We start from the raw sequence: 18438 nt of genomic DNA, 5'->3' as shown, positions 1-18438 counted from the left end.
CAACAGGGAGGTAATGTCTGGTCCAGAGATGTAGATTTGGGTGTCATCGACATAGCCGTGGTACTGAAAGCCGTGAGATTCTATGAGTTGGCCCAGGCCAAGGGTGTAGATGGAGAACAGGAGGGGTCCTAGGACGGAGCCTTGGGGGACACCTACAGAGAGAGGGCGAGGTGAGGAGGTGGTGTGCGAGTGGGAGACGCTGAATGTGCGGTCGGTGAGGTATGTATGTATTTGTATTTTGTCTTTTGGACACGTGACGTATGGCATGTGACACGTGTGCGACTTGACCCCTTTATCTCCCGACCTAGTTGCAGGTTTGAGGCAGTTTTTATTACACGCCATGTATCGCTGTGTAGACGATGACGTCACGCCGCAGGCGACTCCATGGAGATATGATGTCATTTGTTGCATTACAGGTGATTTTTGTAGCTCTGCGCCATTGACTTACACTAGGCCTAGGCCTCCCGTCACCGCTCAGGCCTCCCGTCACCGCCTGACACAGCGGCCCCACCTCAGGAGCAGGGCGCAGGCTTCAGCACGGCCAGGTAGGCCTCGGTTGCCGTGGCGACACAAAGCGCGGCACGTGACCGGTGACGCCACGAGGACGCAGCAGGCGCACTGGGCGTGTGCGCAGACTTCCGGTTACGTCACGAATTCTCCTCCAAGACCGAGACACCGGGAGCGCTATGAACCGGAGACACCGAGCGGGGATGACGGGACACAACGAGTGACAGGAGCCGGGGGGGAGAAGGAGGAGACATTGGAGGCGGCGGAGAGGACAGGCCGAGCGCGGAGGAGCCGCCCTGCGGGGCGCCACAGGCAGGTGAGAGGAGGAGGAGGAGGAGGAGGAGATGTCACTGAGGAGACAACACAATGGGCGGCCGACAACAACATCTGCCGTGTCAGGGAATGGCTGGAGGAGCCCTGGAAGCTGCATGACATACATACCTGAGTCTAGTCACCGCACCATGGCCACTAAGAGCTGTGACTACTGGGGGGACGAGACACCAGGCCGGGGGGTATAAGAATGGCTGACCCTATGGAGGAGCCCTGGAAGCTGCATGACATACATACCTGAGTCTAGTCACCGCACCATGGCCACTAAGAGCTGTGACTACTGGGGGGACGAGACACCAGGCCGGGGGGTATAAGAATGGCTGACCCTATGGAGGAGCCCGGGAAGCTGCATGACATACATACCTGAGTCTAGTCACCGCACCATGGCCACTAAGAGCTGTGACTACCGGGGGGACGAGACACCAGGCCGGGGGGTATAAGAATGGCTGACCCTATGGAGGAGCCCTGGAAGCTGCATGACATACATACCTGAGTCTAGTCACCGCACCATGGCCACTAAGAGCTGTGACTACCGGGGGGACGAGACACCAGGCCGGGGGGTATAAGAATGGCTGACCCTATGGAGGAGCCCTGGAAGCTGCATGACATACATACCTGAGTCTAGTCACCGCCTCATGTCACCGCACCATGGCCACTAAGAGCTGTGACTACTGGGGGGACGAGACACCAGGCCGGGGGGTATAAGAATGGCTGACCCTATGGAGGAGCCCTGGAAGCTGCATGGCATACATACCTGAGTCTAGTCACCGCCTCATGTCACCGCACCATGGCCACTAAGAGCTGTGACTACTGGGGGGACGAGACACCAGGCCGGGGGGTATAAGAATGGCTGACCCTATGGAGGAGCCCTGGAAGCTGCATGACATACATACCTGAGTGTAGTCACCGCACCATGGCCACTAAGAGCTGTGACTACTGGGGGGACGAGACACCAGGCCGGGGGGTATAAGAATGGCTGACCCTATGGAGGAGCCCTGGAAGCTGCATGACATACATACCTGAGTCTAGTCACCGCACCATGGCCACCAAGAGCTGTGACTACCGGGGGGACGAGACACCAGGCCGGGGGGTATAAGAATGGCTGACCCTATGGAGGAGCCCTGGAAGCTGCATGGCATACATACCTGAGTGTAGTCACCGCACCATGGCCACTAAGAGCTGTGACTACTGGGGGGACGAGACACCAGGCCGGGGGGTATAAGAATGGCTGACCCTATGGAGGAGCCCTGGAAGCTGCATGACATACATACCTGAGTCTAGTCACCGCACCATGGCCACCAAGAGCTGTGACTACCGGGGGGACGAGACACCAGGCCGGGGGGTATAAGAATGGCTGACCCTATGGAGGAGCCCTGGAAGCTGCATGACATACATACCTGAGTCTAGTCACCGCACCATGGCCACTAAGAGCTGTGACTACCGGGGGGGACGAGACACCAGGCCGGGGGGTATAAGAATGGCTGACCCTATGGAGGAGCCCGGGAAGCTGCATGACATACATACCTGAGTCTAGTCACCGCACCATGGCCACTAAGAGCTGTGACTACCGGGGGGGACGAGACACCAGGCCGGGGGGTATAAGAATGGCTGACCCTATGGAGGAGCCCGGGAAGCTGCATGACATACATACCTGAGTCTAGTCACCGCACCATGGCCACCAAGAGCTGTGACTACCGGGGGGACGAGACACCAGGCCGGGGGGTATAAGAATGGCTGACCCTATGGAGGAGCCCGGGAAGCTGCATGGCATACATACCTGAGTCTAGTCACCGCACCATGGCCACTAAGAGCTGTGACTACCGGGGGGACGAGACACCAGGCCGGGGGGGGGTATAAGAATGGCTGACCCTATGGAGGAGCCCGGGAAGCTGCATGACATACATACCTGAGTCTAGTCACCGCACCATGGCCACCAAGAGCTGTGACTACCGGGGGGACGAGACACCAGGCCGGGGGGTATAAGAATGGCTGACCCTATGGAGGAGCCCTGGAAGCTGCATGACATACATACCTGAGTGTAGTCACCGCACCATGGCCACTAAGAGCTGTGACTACCGGGGGGACGAGACACCAGGCCGGGGGGTATAAGAATGGCTGACCCTATGGAGGAGCCCTGGAAGCTGCATGGCATACATACCTGAGTGTAGTCACCGCACCATGGCCACTAAGAGCTGTGACTACTGGGGGGACGAGACACCAGGCCGGGGGGTATAAGAATGGCTGACCCTATGGAGGAGCCCTGGAAGCTGCATGACATACATACCTGAGTCTAGTCACCGCACCATGGCCACCAAGAGCTGTGACTACCGGGGGGACGAGACACCAGGCCGGGGGGTATAAGAATGGCTGACCCTATGGAGGAGCCCTGGAAGCTGCATGACATACATACCTGAGTGTAGTCACCGCACCATGGCCACTAAGAGCTGTGACTACCGGGGGGACGAGACACCAGGCCGGGGGGTATAAGAATGGCTGACCCTATGGAGGAGCCCTGGAAGCTGCATGGCATACATACCTGAGTGTAGTCACCGCACCATGGCCACTAAGAGCTGTGACTACTGGGGGGACGAGACACCAGGCCGGGGGGTATAAGAATGGCTGACCCTATGGAGGAGCCCTGGAAGCTGCATGACATACATACCTGAGTCTAGTCACCGCACCATGGCCACCAAGAGCTGTGACTACCGGGAGGACGAGACACCAGGCCGGGGGGTATAAGAATGGCTGACCCTATGGAGGAGCCCTGGAAGCTGCATGACATACATACCTGAGTCTAGTCACCGCACCATGGCCACTAAGAGCTGTGACTACCGGGGGGGACGAGACACCAGGCCGGGGGGTATAAGAATGGCTGACCCTATGGAGGAGCCCTGGAAGCTGCATGACATACATACCTGAGTCTAGTCACCGCACCATGGCCACCAAGAGCTGTGACTACCGGGGGGACGAGACACCAGGCCGGGGGGTATAAGAATGGCTGACCCTATGGAGGAGCCCTGGAAGCTGCATGACATACATACCTGAGTCTAGTCACCGCACCATGGCCACTAAGAGCTGTGACTACCGGGGGGACGAGACACCAGGCCGGGGGGTATAAGAATGGCTGACCCTATGGAGGAGCCCTGGAAGCTGCATGACATACATACCTGAGTCTAGTCACCGCACCATGGCCACTAAGAGCTGTGACTACCGGGGGGGACGAGACACCAGGCCGGGGGGTATAAGAATGGCTGACCCTATGGAGGAGCCCGGGAAGCTGCATGACATACATACCTGAGTCTAGTCACCGCACCATGGCCACCAAGAGCTGTGACTACCGGGGGGACGAGACACCAGGCCGGGGGGTATAAGAATGGCTGACCCTATGGAGGAGCCCTGGAAGCTGCATGACATACATACCTGAGTCTAGTCACCGCACCATGGCCACTAAGAGCTGTGACTACCGGGGGGACGAGACACCAGGCCGGGGGGGGGTATAAGAATGGCTGACCCTATGGAGGAGCCCTGGAAGCTGCATGACATACATACCTGAGTCTAGTCACCGCACCATGGCCACTAAGAGCTGTGACTACCGGGGGGGACGAGACACCAGGCCGGGGGGTATAAGAATGGCTGACCCTATGGAGGAGCCCTGGAAGCTGCATGACATACATACCTGAGTGTAGTCACCGCACCATGGCCACTAAGAGCTGTGACTACCGGGGGGGACGAGACACCAGGCCGGGGGGTATAAGAATGGCTGACCCTATGGAGGAGCCCTGGAAGCTGCATGGCATACATACCTGAGTGTAGTCACCGCACCATGGCCACTAAGAGCTGTGACTACCGGGGGGACGAGACACCAGGCCGGGGGGTATAAGAATGGCTGACCCTATGGAGGAGCCCGGGAAGCTGCATGACATACATACCTGAGTCTAGTCACCGCACCATGGCCACTAAGAGCTGTGACTACCGGGGGGACGAGACACCAGGCCGGGGGGTATAAGAATGGCTGACCCTATGGAGGAGCCCTGGAAGCTGCATGACATACATACCTGAGTCTAGTCACCGCACCATGGCCACCAAGAGCTGTGACTACCGGGGGGACGAGACACCAGGCCGGGGGGTATAAGAATGGCTGACCCTATGGAGGAGCCCTGGAAGCTGCATGACATACATACCTGAGTCTAGTCACCGCACCATGGCCACTAAGAGCTGTGACTACCGGGGGGGACGAGACACCAGGCCGGGGGGTATAAGAATGGCTGACCCTATGGAGGAGCCCTGGAAGCTGCATGGCATACATACCTGAGTCTAGTCACCGCACCATGGCCACCAAGAGCTGTGACTACTGGGGGGACGAGACACCAGGCCGGGGGGGTATAAGAATGGCTGACCCTATGGAGGAGCCCGGGAAGCTGCATGGCATACATACCTGAGTCTAGTCACCGCACCATGGCCACCAAGAGCTGTGACTACCGGGGGGGACGAGACACCAGGCCGGGGGGTATAAGAATGGCTGACCCTATGGAGGAGCCCGGGAAGCTGCATGGCATACATACCTGAGTCTAGTCACCGCACCATGGCCACTAAGAGCTGTGACTACCGGGGGGACGAGACACCAGGCCGGGGGGTATAAGAATGGCTGACCCTATGGAGGAGCCCTGGAAGCTGCATGACATACATACCTGAGTGTAGTCACCGCACCATGGCCACTAAGAGCTGTGACTACCGGGGGGGACGAGACACCAGGCCGGGGGGTATAAGAATGGCTGACCCTATGGAGGAGGGAAGCTGCATGACATACATACCTGAGTCTAGTCACCGCACCATGGCCACTAAGAGCTGTGACTACCGGGGGGGACGAGACACCAGGCCGGGGGGTATAAGAATGGCTGACCCTATGGAGGAGCCCGGGAAGCTGCATGACATACATACCTGAGTCTAGTCACCGCACCATGGCCACCAAGAGCTGTGACTACCGGGGGGACGAGACACCAGGCCGGGGGGTATAAGAATGGCTGACCCTATGGAGGAGCCCTGGAAGCTGCATGACATACATACCTGAGTCTAGTCACCGCACCAGGGCCACCAAGAGCTGTGACTACCGGGGGGACGAGACACCAGGCCGGGGGGTATAAGAATGGCTGACCCTATGGAGGAGCCCTGGAAGCTGCATGACATACATACCTGAGTCTAGTCACCGCACCATGGCCACTAAGAGCTGTGACTACCGGGGGGACGAGACACCAGGCCGGGGGGTATAAGAATGGCTGACCCTATGGAGGAGACCTGGAAGCTGCATGACATACATACCTGAGTCTAGTCACCGCACCAGGGCCACCAAGAGCTGTGACTACCGGGGGGACGAGACACAAGGCCGGGGGGGGGTATAAGAATGGCTGACCCTATGGAGGAGCCCTGGAAGCTGCATGACATAGATACCTGAGTCTAGTCACCGCACCATGGCCACCAAGAGCTGTGACTACTGGGGGGACGAGACACCAGGCCGGGGGGTATAAGAATGGCTGACCCTATGGAGGAGCCCTGGAAGCTGCATGACATACATACCTGAGTCTAGTCACCGCACCATGGCCACCAAGAGCTGTGACTACTGGGGGGACGAGACACCAGGCCGGGGGGGGGTATAAGAATGGCTGACCCTATGGAGGAGCCCTGGAAGCTGCATGACATACATACCTGAGTCTAGTCACCGCACCATGGCCACTAAGAGCTGTGACTACCGGGGGGGACGAGACACCAGGCCGGGGGGTATAAGAATGGCTGACCCTATGGAGGAGGGAAGCTGCATGACATACATACCTGAGTGTAGTCACCGCACCATGGCCACTAAGAGCTGTGACTACCGGGGGGACGAGACACCAGGCCGGGGGATATAAGAATGGCTGACCCTATGGAGGAGCCCTGGAAGCTGCATGACATACATACCTGAGTCTAGTCACCGCACCATGGCCACCAAGAGCTGTGACTACCGGGGGGACGAGACACCAGGCCGGGGGGTATAAGAATGGCTGACCCTATGGAGGAGCCCTGGAAGCTGCATGACATACATACCTGAGTCTAGTCACCGCACCATGGCCACTAAGAGCTGTGACTACCGGGGGGACGAGACACCAGGCCGGGGGGTATAAGAATGGCTGACCCTATGGAGGAGCCCTGGAAGCTGCATGACATACATACCTGAGTCTAGTCACCGCACCATGGCCACCAAGAGCTGTGACTACTGGGGGGACGAGACACCAGGCCGGGGGGGGGTATAAGAATGGCTGACCCTATGGAGGAGCCCTGGAAGCTGCATGACATACATACCTGAGTCTAGTCACCGCACCATGGCCACTAAGAGCTGTGACTACCGGGGGGGACGAGACACCAGGCCAGGGGGTATAAGAATGGCTGACCCTATGGAGGAGCCCTGGAAGCTGCATGACATACATACCTGAGTCTAGTCACCGCACCATGGCCACTAAGAGCTGTGACTACCGGGGGGGACGAGACACCAGGCCGGGGGGGTATAAGAATGACTGACCCTATGGAGGAGGGAAGCTGCATGACATACATACCTGAGTGTAGTCACCGCACCATGGCCACTAAGAGCTGTGACTACCGGGGGGACGAGACACCAGGCCGGGGGGTATAAGAATGGCTGACCCTATGGAGGAGCCCGGGAAGCTGCATGACATACATACCTGAGTCTAGTCACCGCACCATGGCCACTAAGAGCTGTGACTACCGGGGGGGACGAGACACCAGGCCGGGGGGTATAAGAATGACTGACCCTATGGAGGAGGGAAGCTGCATGACATACATACCTGAGTCTAGTCACCGCACCAGGGCCACCAAGAGCTGTGACTACCGGGGGGACGAGACACCAGGCCGGGGGGGGGTATAAGAATGGCTGACCCTATGGAGGAGCCCTGGAAGCTGCATGGCATACATACCTGAGTGTAGTCACCGCACCATGGCCACTAAGAGCTGTGACTACCGGGGGGACGAGACACCAGGCCGGGGGGTATAAGAATGGCTGACCCTATGGAGGAGCCCGGGAAGCTGCATGACATACATACCTGAGTCTAGTCACCGCACCATGGCCACCAAGAGCTGTGACTACCGGGGGGACGAGACACCAGGCCGGGGGGTATAAGAATGGCTGACCCTATGGAGGAGCCCTGGAAGCTGCATGACATACATACCTGAGTCTAGTCACCGCACCATGGCCACTAAGAGCTGTGACTACCGGGGGGGACGAGACACCAGGCCGGGGGGTATAAGAATGGCTGACCCTATGGAGGAGCCCTGGAAGCTGCATGACATACATACCTGAGTGTAGTCACCGCACCATGGCCACTAAGAGCTGTGACTACTGGGGGGACGAGACACCAGGCCGGGGGGTATAAGAATGGCTGACCCTATGGAGGAGCCCTGGAAGCTGCATGACATACATACCTGAGTCTAGTCACCGCACCATGGCCACTAAGAGCTGTGACTACCGGGGGGGACGAGACACCAGGCCGGGGGGTATAAGAATGGCTGACCCTATGGAGGAGCCCGGGAAGCTGCATGACATACATACCTGAGTCTAGTCACCGCACCATGGCCACCAAGAGCTGTGACTACCGGGGGGACGAGACACCAGGCCGGGGGGTATAAGAATGGCTGACCCTATGGAGGAGCCCTGGAAGCTGCATGACATACATACCTGAGTCTAGTCACCGCACCATGGCCACTAAGAGCTGTGACTACCGGGGGGGACGAGACACCAGGCCGGGGGGTATAAGAATGGCTGACCCTATGGAGGAGCCCGGGAAGCTGCATGACATACATACCTGAGTCTAGTCACCGCACCATGGCCACTAAGAGCTGTGACTACCGGGGGGACGAGACACCAGGCCGGGGGGGGGTATAAGAATGGCTGACCCTATGGAGGAGCCCTGGAAGCTGCATGACATACATACCTGAGTCTAGTCACCGCACCATGGCCACTAAGAGCTGTGACTACCGGGGGGGACGAGACACCAGGCCGGGGGGTATAAGAATGGCTGACCCTATGGAGGAGCCCTGGAAGCTGCATGACATACATACCTGAGTGTAGTCACCGCACCATGGCCACTAAGAGCTGTGACTACCGGGGGGGACGAGACACCAGGCCGGGGGGTATAAGAATGGCTGACCCTATGGAGGAGCCCTGGAAGCTGCATGGCATACATACCTGAGTGTAGTCACCGCACCATGGCCACTAAGAGCTGTGACTACCGGGGGGACGAGACACCAGGCCGGGGGGTATAAGAATGGCTGACCCTATGGAGGAGCCCTGGAAGCTGCATGACATACATACCTGAGTCTAGTCACCGCACCATGGCCACCAAGAGCTGTGACTACCGGGGGGACGAGACACCAGGCCGGGGGGTATAAGAATGGCTGACCCTATGGAGGAGCCCTGGAAGCTGCATGACATACATACCTGAGTCTAGTCACCGCACCATGGCCACTAAGAGCTGTGACTACCGGGGGGGACGAGACACCAGGCCGGGGGGTATAAGAATGGCTGACCCTATGGAGGAGCCCTGGAAGCTGCATGGCATACATACCTGAGTCTAGTCACCGCACCATGGCCACCAAGAGCTGTGACTAGTGGGGGGACGAGACACCAGGCCGGGGGGGTATAAGAATGGCTGACCCTATGGAGGAGCCCGGGAAGCTGCATGGCATACATACCTGAGTCTAGTCACCGCACCATGGCCACCAAGAGCTGTGACTACCGGGGGGGACGAGACACCAGGCCGGGGGGTATAAGAATGGCTGACCCTATGGAGGAGCCCGGGAAGCTGCATGGCATACATACCTGAGTCTAGTCACCGCACCATGGCCACTAAGAGCTGTGACTACCGGGGGGACGAGACACCAGGCCGGGGGGTATAAGAATGGCTGACCCTATGGAGGAGCCCTGGAAGCTGCATGACATACATACCTGAGTGTAGTCACCGCACCATGGCCACTAAGAGCTGTGACTACCGGGGGGGACGAGACACCAGGCCGGGGGGTATAAGAATGGCTGACCCTATGGAGGAGGGAAGCTGCATGACATACATACCTGAGTCTAGTCACCGCACCATGGCCACCAAGAGCTGTGACTACCGGGGGGACGAGACACCAGGCCGGGGGGTATAAGAATGGCTGACCCTATGGAGGAGCCCTGGAAGCTGCATGACATACATACCTGAGTCTAGTCACCGCACCAGGGCCACCAAGAGCTGTGACTACCGGGGGGACGAGACACCAGGCCGGGGGGTATAAGAATGGCTGACCCTATGGAGGAGCCCTGGAAGCTGCATGACATACATACCTGAGTCTAGTCACCGCACCATGGCCACTAAGAGCTGTGACTACCGGGGGGACGAGACACCAGGCCGGGGGGTATAAGAATGGCTGACCCTATGGAGGAGCCCTGGAAGCTGCATGACATACATACCTGAGTCTAGTCACCGCACCAGGGCCACCAAGAGCTGTGACTACCGGGGGGACGAGACACCAGGCCGGGGGGGGGTATAAGAATGGCTGACCCTATGGAGGAGCCCTGGAAGCTGCATGACATAGATACCTGAGTCTAGTCACCGCACCATGGCCACCAAGAGCTGTGACTACTGGGGGGACGAGACACCAGGCCGGGGGGTATAAGAATGGCTGACCCTATGGAGGAGCCCTGGAAGCTGCATGACATACATACCTGAGTCTAGTCACCGCACCATGGCCACCAAGAGCTGTGACTACTGGGGGGACGAGACACCAGGCCGGGGGGGGTATAAGAATGGCTGACCCTATGGAGGAGCCCTGGAAGCTGCATGACATACATACCTGAGTCTAGTCACCGCACCATGGCCACTAAGAGCTGTGACTACCGGGGGGGACGAGACACCAGGCCGGGGGGTATAAGAATGGCTGACCCTATGGAGGAGCCCGGGAAGCTGCATGACATACATACCTGAGTCTAGTCACCGCACCAGGGCCACCAAGAGCTGTGACTACCGGGGGGACGAGACACCAGGCCGGGGGGGGGTATAAGAATGGCTGACCCTATGGAGGAGCCCTGGAAGCTGCATGACATACATACCTGAGTCTAGTCACCGCACCATGGCCACTAAGAGCTGTGACTACCGGGGGGGACGAGACACCAGGCCGGGGGGTATAAGAATGGCTGACCCTATGGAGGAGGGAAGCTGCATGACATACATACCTGAGTCTAGTCACCGCACCATGGCCACTAAGAGCTGTGACTACCGGGGGGGACGAGACACCAGGCCGGGGGGTATAAGAATGGCTGACCCTATGGAGGAGCCCGGGAAGCTGCATGACATACATACCTGAGTCTAGTCACCGCACCATGGCCACCAAGCGCTGTGACTACCGGGGGGACGAGACACCAGGCCGGGGGGTATAAGAATGGCTGACCCTATGGAGGAGCCCTGGAAGCTGCATGACATACATACCTGAGTCTAGTCACCGCACCAGGGCCACCAAGAGCTGTGACTACCGGGGGGACGAGACACCAGGCCGGGGGGTATAAGAATGGCTGACCCTATGGAGGAGCCCTGGAAGCTGCATGACATACATACCTGAGTCTAGTCACCGCACCATGGCCACTAAGAGCTGTGACTACCGGGGGGGCGAGACACCAGGCCGGGGGGTATAAGAATGGCTGACCCTATGGAGGAGCCCTGGAAGCTGCATGACATACATACCTGAGTCTAGTCACCGCACCAGGGCCACCAAGAGCTGTGACTACCGGGGGGACGAGACACCAGGCCGGGGGGGGGTATAAGAATGGCTGACCCTATGGAGGAGCCCTGGAAGCTGCATGACATAGATACCTGAGTCTAGTCACCGCACCAGGGCCACCAAGAGCTGTGACTACTGGGGGGACGAGACACCAGGCCGGGGGGTATAAGAATGGCTGACCCTATGGAGGAGCCCTGGAAGCTGCATGACATACATACCTGAGTCTAGTCACCGCACCATGGCCACCAAGAGCTGTGACTACTGGGGGGACGAGACACCAGGCCGGGGGGGGTATAAGAATGGCTGACCCTATGGAGGAGCCCTGGAAGCTGCATGACATACATACCTGAGTCTAGTCACCGCACCATGGCCACTAAGAGCTGTGACTACCGGGGGGGACGAGACACCAGGCCGGGGGGTATAAGAATGGCTGACCCTATGGAGGAGCCCGGGAAGCTGCATGACATACATACCTGAGTCTAGTCACCGCACCAGGGCCACCAAGAGCTGTGACTACCGGGGGGACGAGACACCAGGCCGGGGGGGGGTATAAGAATGGCTGACCCTATGGAGGAGCCCTGGAAGCTGCATGACATACATACCTGAGTCTAGTCACCGCCTCATGTCACCGCACCATGGCCACTAAGAGCTGTGACTACTGGGGGGACGAGACACCAGGCCGGGGGGTATAAGAATGGCTGACCCTATGGAGGAGCCCGGGAAGCTGCATGACATACATACCTGAGTCTAGTCACCGCACCATGGCCACTAAGAGCTGTGACTACCGGGGGGACGAGACACCAGGCCGGGGGGTATAAGAATGGCTGACCCTATGGAGGAGCCCTGGAAGCTGCATGACATACATACCTGAGTCTAGTCACCGCACCATGGCCACCAAGAGCTGTGACTACCGGGGGGGACGAGACACCAGGCCGGGGGGTATAAGAATGGCTGACCCTATGGAGGAGCCCGGGAAGCTGCATGACATACATACCTGAGTCTAGTCACCGCACCATGGCCACTAAGAGCTGTGACTACTGGGGGGACGAGACACCGGGGGGGGGGGGTATAAGAATGGCTGACCCTATGGAGGAGCCCTGGAAGCTGCATGACATACATACCTGAGTCTAGTCACCGCACCATGGCCACTAAGAGCTGTGACTACTGGGGGGGACGAGACACCAGGCCGGGGGGTATAAGAATGGCTGACCCTATGGAGGAGCCCTGGAAGCTGCATGACATGCATACCTGAGTCTAGTCACCGCACCATGGCCACTAAGAGCTGTGACTACCGGGGGGACGAGACACCAGGCCGGGGGGGTATAAGAATGGCTGACCCTATGGAGGAGCCCTGGAAGCTGCATGACATACATACCTGAGTCTAGTCACCGCACCATGGCCACTAAGAGCTGTGACTACTGGGGGGACACTAAGAGCGGCCATGCTGGTGACTACTGGGGGGACATTACAGCAGGCCAGGAGCCAGGGGGGTATAAGAGGGGACGGGGGCATCACGTGTCATAAATGGGCCCCCGTACACGAAAGGTCGTGACCTTGTTACAGTTGGGAAACGTGGAGGTCACGGCGATCCTGACATTCCCAAATATCACATTCTATCAAATATGTTTCCATATGGGCCCATCTACCTGTATGTAATGTATACGTGTGAGCAGAACCTATACGTCATGTTTACGTGTGAGCAGAACCTATAGGTCATGTATATGTGTGAGCAGAACCTATAGGTCATGTATACGTGTGAGCAGAACCTATAGGTCATGTATATGTGTGAGCAGAACCTATGGGTCATGTATACGTGTGAGCAGAACCTATAGGTCATGTATATGTGTGAGCAGAACCTATACGTCATGTTTACGTGTGAGCAGAACCTATAGGTCATGTATACGTGTGAGCGGAACCTATACGTCATGTATACGTGTGAGCAGAACCTATAGGTCATGTATACATGTGAGCAGAACCTATACGTCATGTATATGTGTGAGCAGAACCTATACGTCATGTATATGTGTGAGCAGAACTTATACGTCATGTATACGTGTGAGCAGAACCTATAGGTCAGGTATACGTGTGAGCAGAACCTATAGGTCAGGTATACGTGTGAGCAGAACCTATAGGTCAGGTATACGTGTGAGCAGAACCTATAGGTCAGGTATACGTGTGAGCAGAACCTATAGGTCAGGTATACGTGTGAGCAGAACCTATACGTCATGTATACGTGTGAGCGGAACCTATAGGTCAGGTATACGTGTGAGCAGAACCTATAGGAGTTACATCAGAAACCCATCCTGACCGTGTCCTGCTCACACAGCTAAGAGAACACGCGCCAGATTGGAAAGTGGCTGCAGTCTGGTGGGGGCGTTGCAATTGTTCAGTCTGCGGGGGTCTCTGACACTGGTGTGGTGGGGATGCTGCCCAGTCTGCGGGGGTCTCTGATGCCGGTGTGGTGGGGATGCTGCCCAGTCTGCGGGGTCTCTGACACTGGTGTGGTGGGGGTGCTGCCCAGTCTGCGGGGGTCTCTGACACTGGTGTGGTGGGGATGCTGCCCAGTCTGCGGGGGTCTCTGACGCCAGTCTGGTGGGGATACTGCCCAGTCTGCGGGGGTCTCTGACACCGGTCTGGTGGGGATACTGCCCAGTCTGCGGGGGTCTCTGACGCCGGTGTGGTGGGGATGCTGCCCAGTCTGCGGGGGTCTCTGACGCCAGTCTGGTGGGGATACTGCCCAGTCTGCGGGGGTCTCTGACACTGGTGTGGTGGGGATGCTGCCCAGTCTGCGGGGGTCTCTGACACTGGTGTGGTGGGGATGCTGCCCAGTCTGCGGGGGTCTCTGACGCTGGTCTGGTGGGGATGCTGCCCAGTCTGCGGGGGTCTCTGACACTGGTGTGGTGGGGATGCTGCCCAGTCTGCGGGGGTCTCTGACGCTGGTCTGGTGGGGATGCTGCCCAGTCTGCGGGGTCTCTGACACTGGTGTGGTGGGGATACTGCCCAGTCTGCGGGGGTCTCTGACACTGGTGTGGTGGGGATACTGCCCAGTCTGCGGGGGTCTCTGACGCTGGTGTGGTGGGGATACTGCCCAGTCTGCGGGGGTCTCTGACACTGGTGTGGTGGGGATGCTGCCCAGTCTGCGGGGTCTCTGACACTGGTGTGGTGGGGATGCTGCCCAGTCTGCGGGGGTCTCTGACACTGGTGTGGTGGGGATACTGCCCAGTCTGCGGGGGTCTCTGACACTGGTGTGGTGGGGATACTGCCCAGTCTGCGGGGGTCTCTGACACTGGTGTGGTGGGGATGCTGCCCAGTCTGCGGGGTCTCTGACACTGGTGTGGTGGGGATGCTGCCCAGTCTGCGGGGGTCTCTGACGCCGGTTTGGTGGGGATGCTGCCCAGTCTGCGGGGGTCTCTGACGCCGGTTTGGTGGGGATGCTGCCCAGTCTGCGGGGGTCTCTGATGCCGGTTTGGTGGGGATGCTGCCCAGTCTGCGGGGTCTCTGACACTGGTGTGGTGGGGATGCTGCCCAGTCTGCGGGGGTCTCTGACACTGGTGTGGTGGGGATACTGCCCAGTCTGCGGGGGTCTCTGACGCCAGTCTGGTGGGGATACTGCCCAGTCTGCGGGGGTCTCTGACACTGGTGTGGTGGGGATGCTGCCCAGTCTGCGGGGGTCTCTGATGCCGGTTTGGTGGGGATGCTGCCCAGTCTGCGGGGTCTCTGACACTGGTGTGGTGGGGATGCTGCCCAGTCTGCGGGGGTCTCTGACACTGGTGTGGTGGGGATACTGCCCAGTCTGCGGGGGTCTCTGACGCCAGTCTGGTGGGGATACTGCCCAGTCTGCGGGGGTCTCTGATGCCGGTGTGGTGGGGATGCTGCCCAGTCTGTGGGGGTCTCTGACGCCGGTGTGGTGGGGGTGCTGTCCAGTCTGCGGGGGTCTCTGACGCCGGTGTGGTGGGGGTGCTGTCCAGTCTGCGGGGGTCTCTGACGCCGGTGTGGTGGGGGTGCTGCCCAGTCTGCGGGGGTCTCTGACACTGGTGTGGTGGGGGTGCTGCCCAGTCTGCGGGGGTCTCTGACACCGGTGTGGTGGGGATGCTGCCCAGTCTGCGGGGGTCTCTGACGCCGGTGTGGTGGGGGTGCTGTCCAGTCTGCGGGGGTCTCTGACGCCGGTGTGGTGGGGGTGCTGTCCAGTCTGCGGGGGTCTCTGACGCCGGTGTGGTGGGGGTGCTGCCCAGTCTGCGGGGGTCTCTGACACTGGTGTGGTGGGGGTGCTGTCCAGTCTGCGGGGGTCTCTGACGCCGGTGTGGTGGGGGTGCTGTCCAGTCTGCGGGGGTCTCTGACGCCGGTGTGGTGGGGGTGCTGCCCAGTCTGCGGGGGTCTCTGACACTGGTGTGGTGGGGGTGCTGCCCAGTCTGCGGGGGTCTCTGACACCGGTGTGGTGGGGATGCTGCCCAGTCTGCGGGGGTCTCTGACGCCGGTGTGGTGGGGGTGCTGCCCAGTCTGCGGGGGTCTCTGACGCCGGTGTGGTGGGGATGCTGCCCAGTCTGCGGGGGTCTCTGACGCCGGTGTGGTGGGGATGCTGCCCAGTCTGCGGGGGTCTCTGACGCCGGTGTGGTGGGGGTGCTGCCCAGTCTGCGGGGGTCTCTGACGCCGGTGTGGTGGGACCGCTATGTTGTTGAGTCTGCGCCGTAGTGGGGATGATCCTACTGTACACAGAAGGTTAGTGGAGGTGCCGCCACCTATCAGGCCGTGGACTTTTAGGTAACTATGATAGATAGATATATATATATATATATATATATATATATATATATATATATATATTTTATTTTTTTATGTAGTTTATGAGCCCCTTATAGAGCCCACAATGTACATTTTCAACAGACCAGAACAGACTCCTTTGGGATCCCGAGAAGCGTCAGCGCCTCCAGTGGTAGGGCGAGTATTGCACCTCTTGACATTGGGGTTGGAAATCCTTCCTAACCGTGCTCTTCATTCTTCTACTTTCCCTATAGCAGGACACACTTGCATTGGCCTGACGCTTTCCTCTTCTTCTCCATATATACAGGTGTTACTTGACGCTGCTATGTGTGATGCTGGTGTCATTATATACTGTAGTGCCGCCCCTGGGCCCCCCGCAGCCTCCAGGGCCCTGCAGTGACTGCTATGTGTGATGTCATCATGTCACCTCCTGCACCTTTGTCACTTTATCCCGCGTTATGTCGTTTTTCCGGCAGCTTTCCACCAGTAATACCACAGTTTGGATGAAGCCACAGGGGTACCAGCTTGTGCAACCATGAGCCGGGGCAAGCGTGACAGCAACTTCTCAGTCTTTGAAATCGGAGACTCAACGTTCACAGTTCTGAAGCGCTACCAAAATCTGAAGCCGATTGGGTCTGGAGCACAAGGAATAGTCTGGTGAGGAGACGAGCGAATCTTCTAGTCCTTCTCTGACTGTTGTGGGAGTGTACGGTGTATACAGCCTTGTTATAGGAGTGTACGGCGTATACAGCCTTGTTATAGGAGTGTACGGTGTATACAGCCTTGTTATAGGAGTGTACGGTGTATACAGCCTTGTTATAGGAGTGTACGGCGTATACAGCCTTGTTATAGGAGTGTACGGTGTATACAGCCTTGTTATAGGAGTGTACGGTGTATACAGCCTTGTTATAGGAGTATATAGTATATACAGCCTTGTTATAGGAGTGTACGGTGTACATCCTTGTTATAGGAGTGTACGGTGTATACAGCCTTGTTATAGGAGTGTACGGTGTATACAGCCTTGTTATAGGAGTATATAGTATATACAGCCTTGTTATAGGAGTATATAGTATATACAGCCTTGTTATAGGAGTATATAGTATATACAGCCTTGTTATAGGAGTGTACGGCGTATACAGCCTTGTTCTAGGAGTGTACGGCGTATACAGCCTTGTTATAGGAGTGTACGGTGTATACAGCCTTGTTATAGGAGTGTACGGTGTATACAGCCTTGTTATAGGAGTATATAGTATATACAGCCTTGTTATAGGAGTGTACGGTGTATACAGCCTTGTTATAGGAGTGTACGGTGTATACAGCCTTGTTATAGGAGTGTACGGTGTATACAACCTTGTTATAGGAGTGTACGGTGTATACAGCCTTGTTATAGGAGTGTACGGTGTATACAGCCTTGTTATAGGAGTATATAGTATATACAGCCTTGTTATAGGAGTGTACGGTGTATACAGCCTTGTTATAGGAGTGTACGGTGTATACGGCCTTGTTATAGGAGTGTACGGTGTATACAGCCTTGTTATAGGAGTGTACGGTGTATACAGCCTTGTTATAGGAGTATATAGTATATACAGCCTTGTTATAGGAGTGTACGGCGTATACAGCCTTGTTATAGGAGTGTACGGTGTATACAGCCTTGTTATAGGAGTGTACGGCGTATACAGCCTTGTTATAGGAGTGTACGGTGTATACAGCCTTGTTATAGGAGTGTACGGCGTATACAGCCTTGTTATAGGAGTGTACGGCGTATACAGCCTTGTTATAGGAGTGTACGGTGTATACAGCCTTGTTATAGGAGTGTACGGTGTATACAGCCTTGTTATAGGAGTGTACGGCGTATACAGCCTTGTTATAGGAGTGTACGGTGTATACGGCCTTGTTATAGGAGTGTACGGTGTATACGGCCTTGTTATAGGAGTGTACGGTGTATACAGCCTTGTTATAGGAGTGTACGGTGTATACAGCCTTGTTATAGGAGTGTACGGTGTATACAGCCTTGTTATAGGAGTTTACGGTGTATACAGCCTTGTTATAGGA

General features: G+C 57.4%; 1 protein-coding gene across 3 annotated transcripts in view; it reads left to right on the top strand.

Moving 5' to 3' along the window:
- Positions 1–624: 624 nt before the first annotated feature.
- MAPK8 (mitogen-activated protein kinase 8) overlaps positions 625–18438 on the top strand; it is a 38992-nt gene continuing 21178 nt past the window's right edge. For all 3 annotated transcript variants that reach the window (XM_075257667.1, XM_075257668.1, XM_075257669.1), the window contains exons 1-2: positions 625–823; positions 16863–17043. In XM_075257667.1, the coding sequence (XP_075113768.1) occupies positions 16922–17043 (122 nt within the window). In that variant the 5' untranslated portion in view covers positions 625–823; positions 16863–16921. The remainder of the gene's footprint in view (positions 824–16862; positions 17044–18438) is intronic.

This window comes from Leptodactylus fuscus, chromosome 10 (assembly GCF_031893055.1).
Source record: "Leptodactylus fuscus isolate aLepFus1 chromosome 10, aLepFus1.hap2, whole genome shotgun sequence".
Lineage (NCBI taxonomy): Eukaryota > Metazoa > Chordata > Amphibia > Anura > Leptodactylidae > Leptodactylus > Leptodactylus fuscus.
The sequence above is the reverse complement of the archived record's forward strand: the minus strand, read 5'-3'. Positions and strand labels throughout refer to the sequence as shown.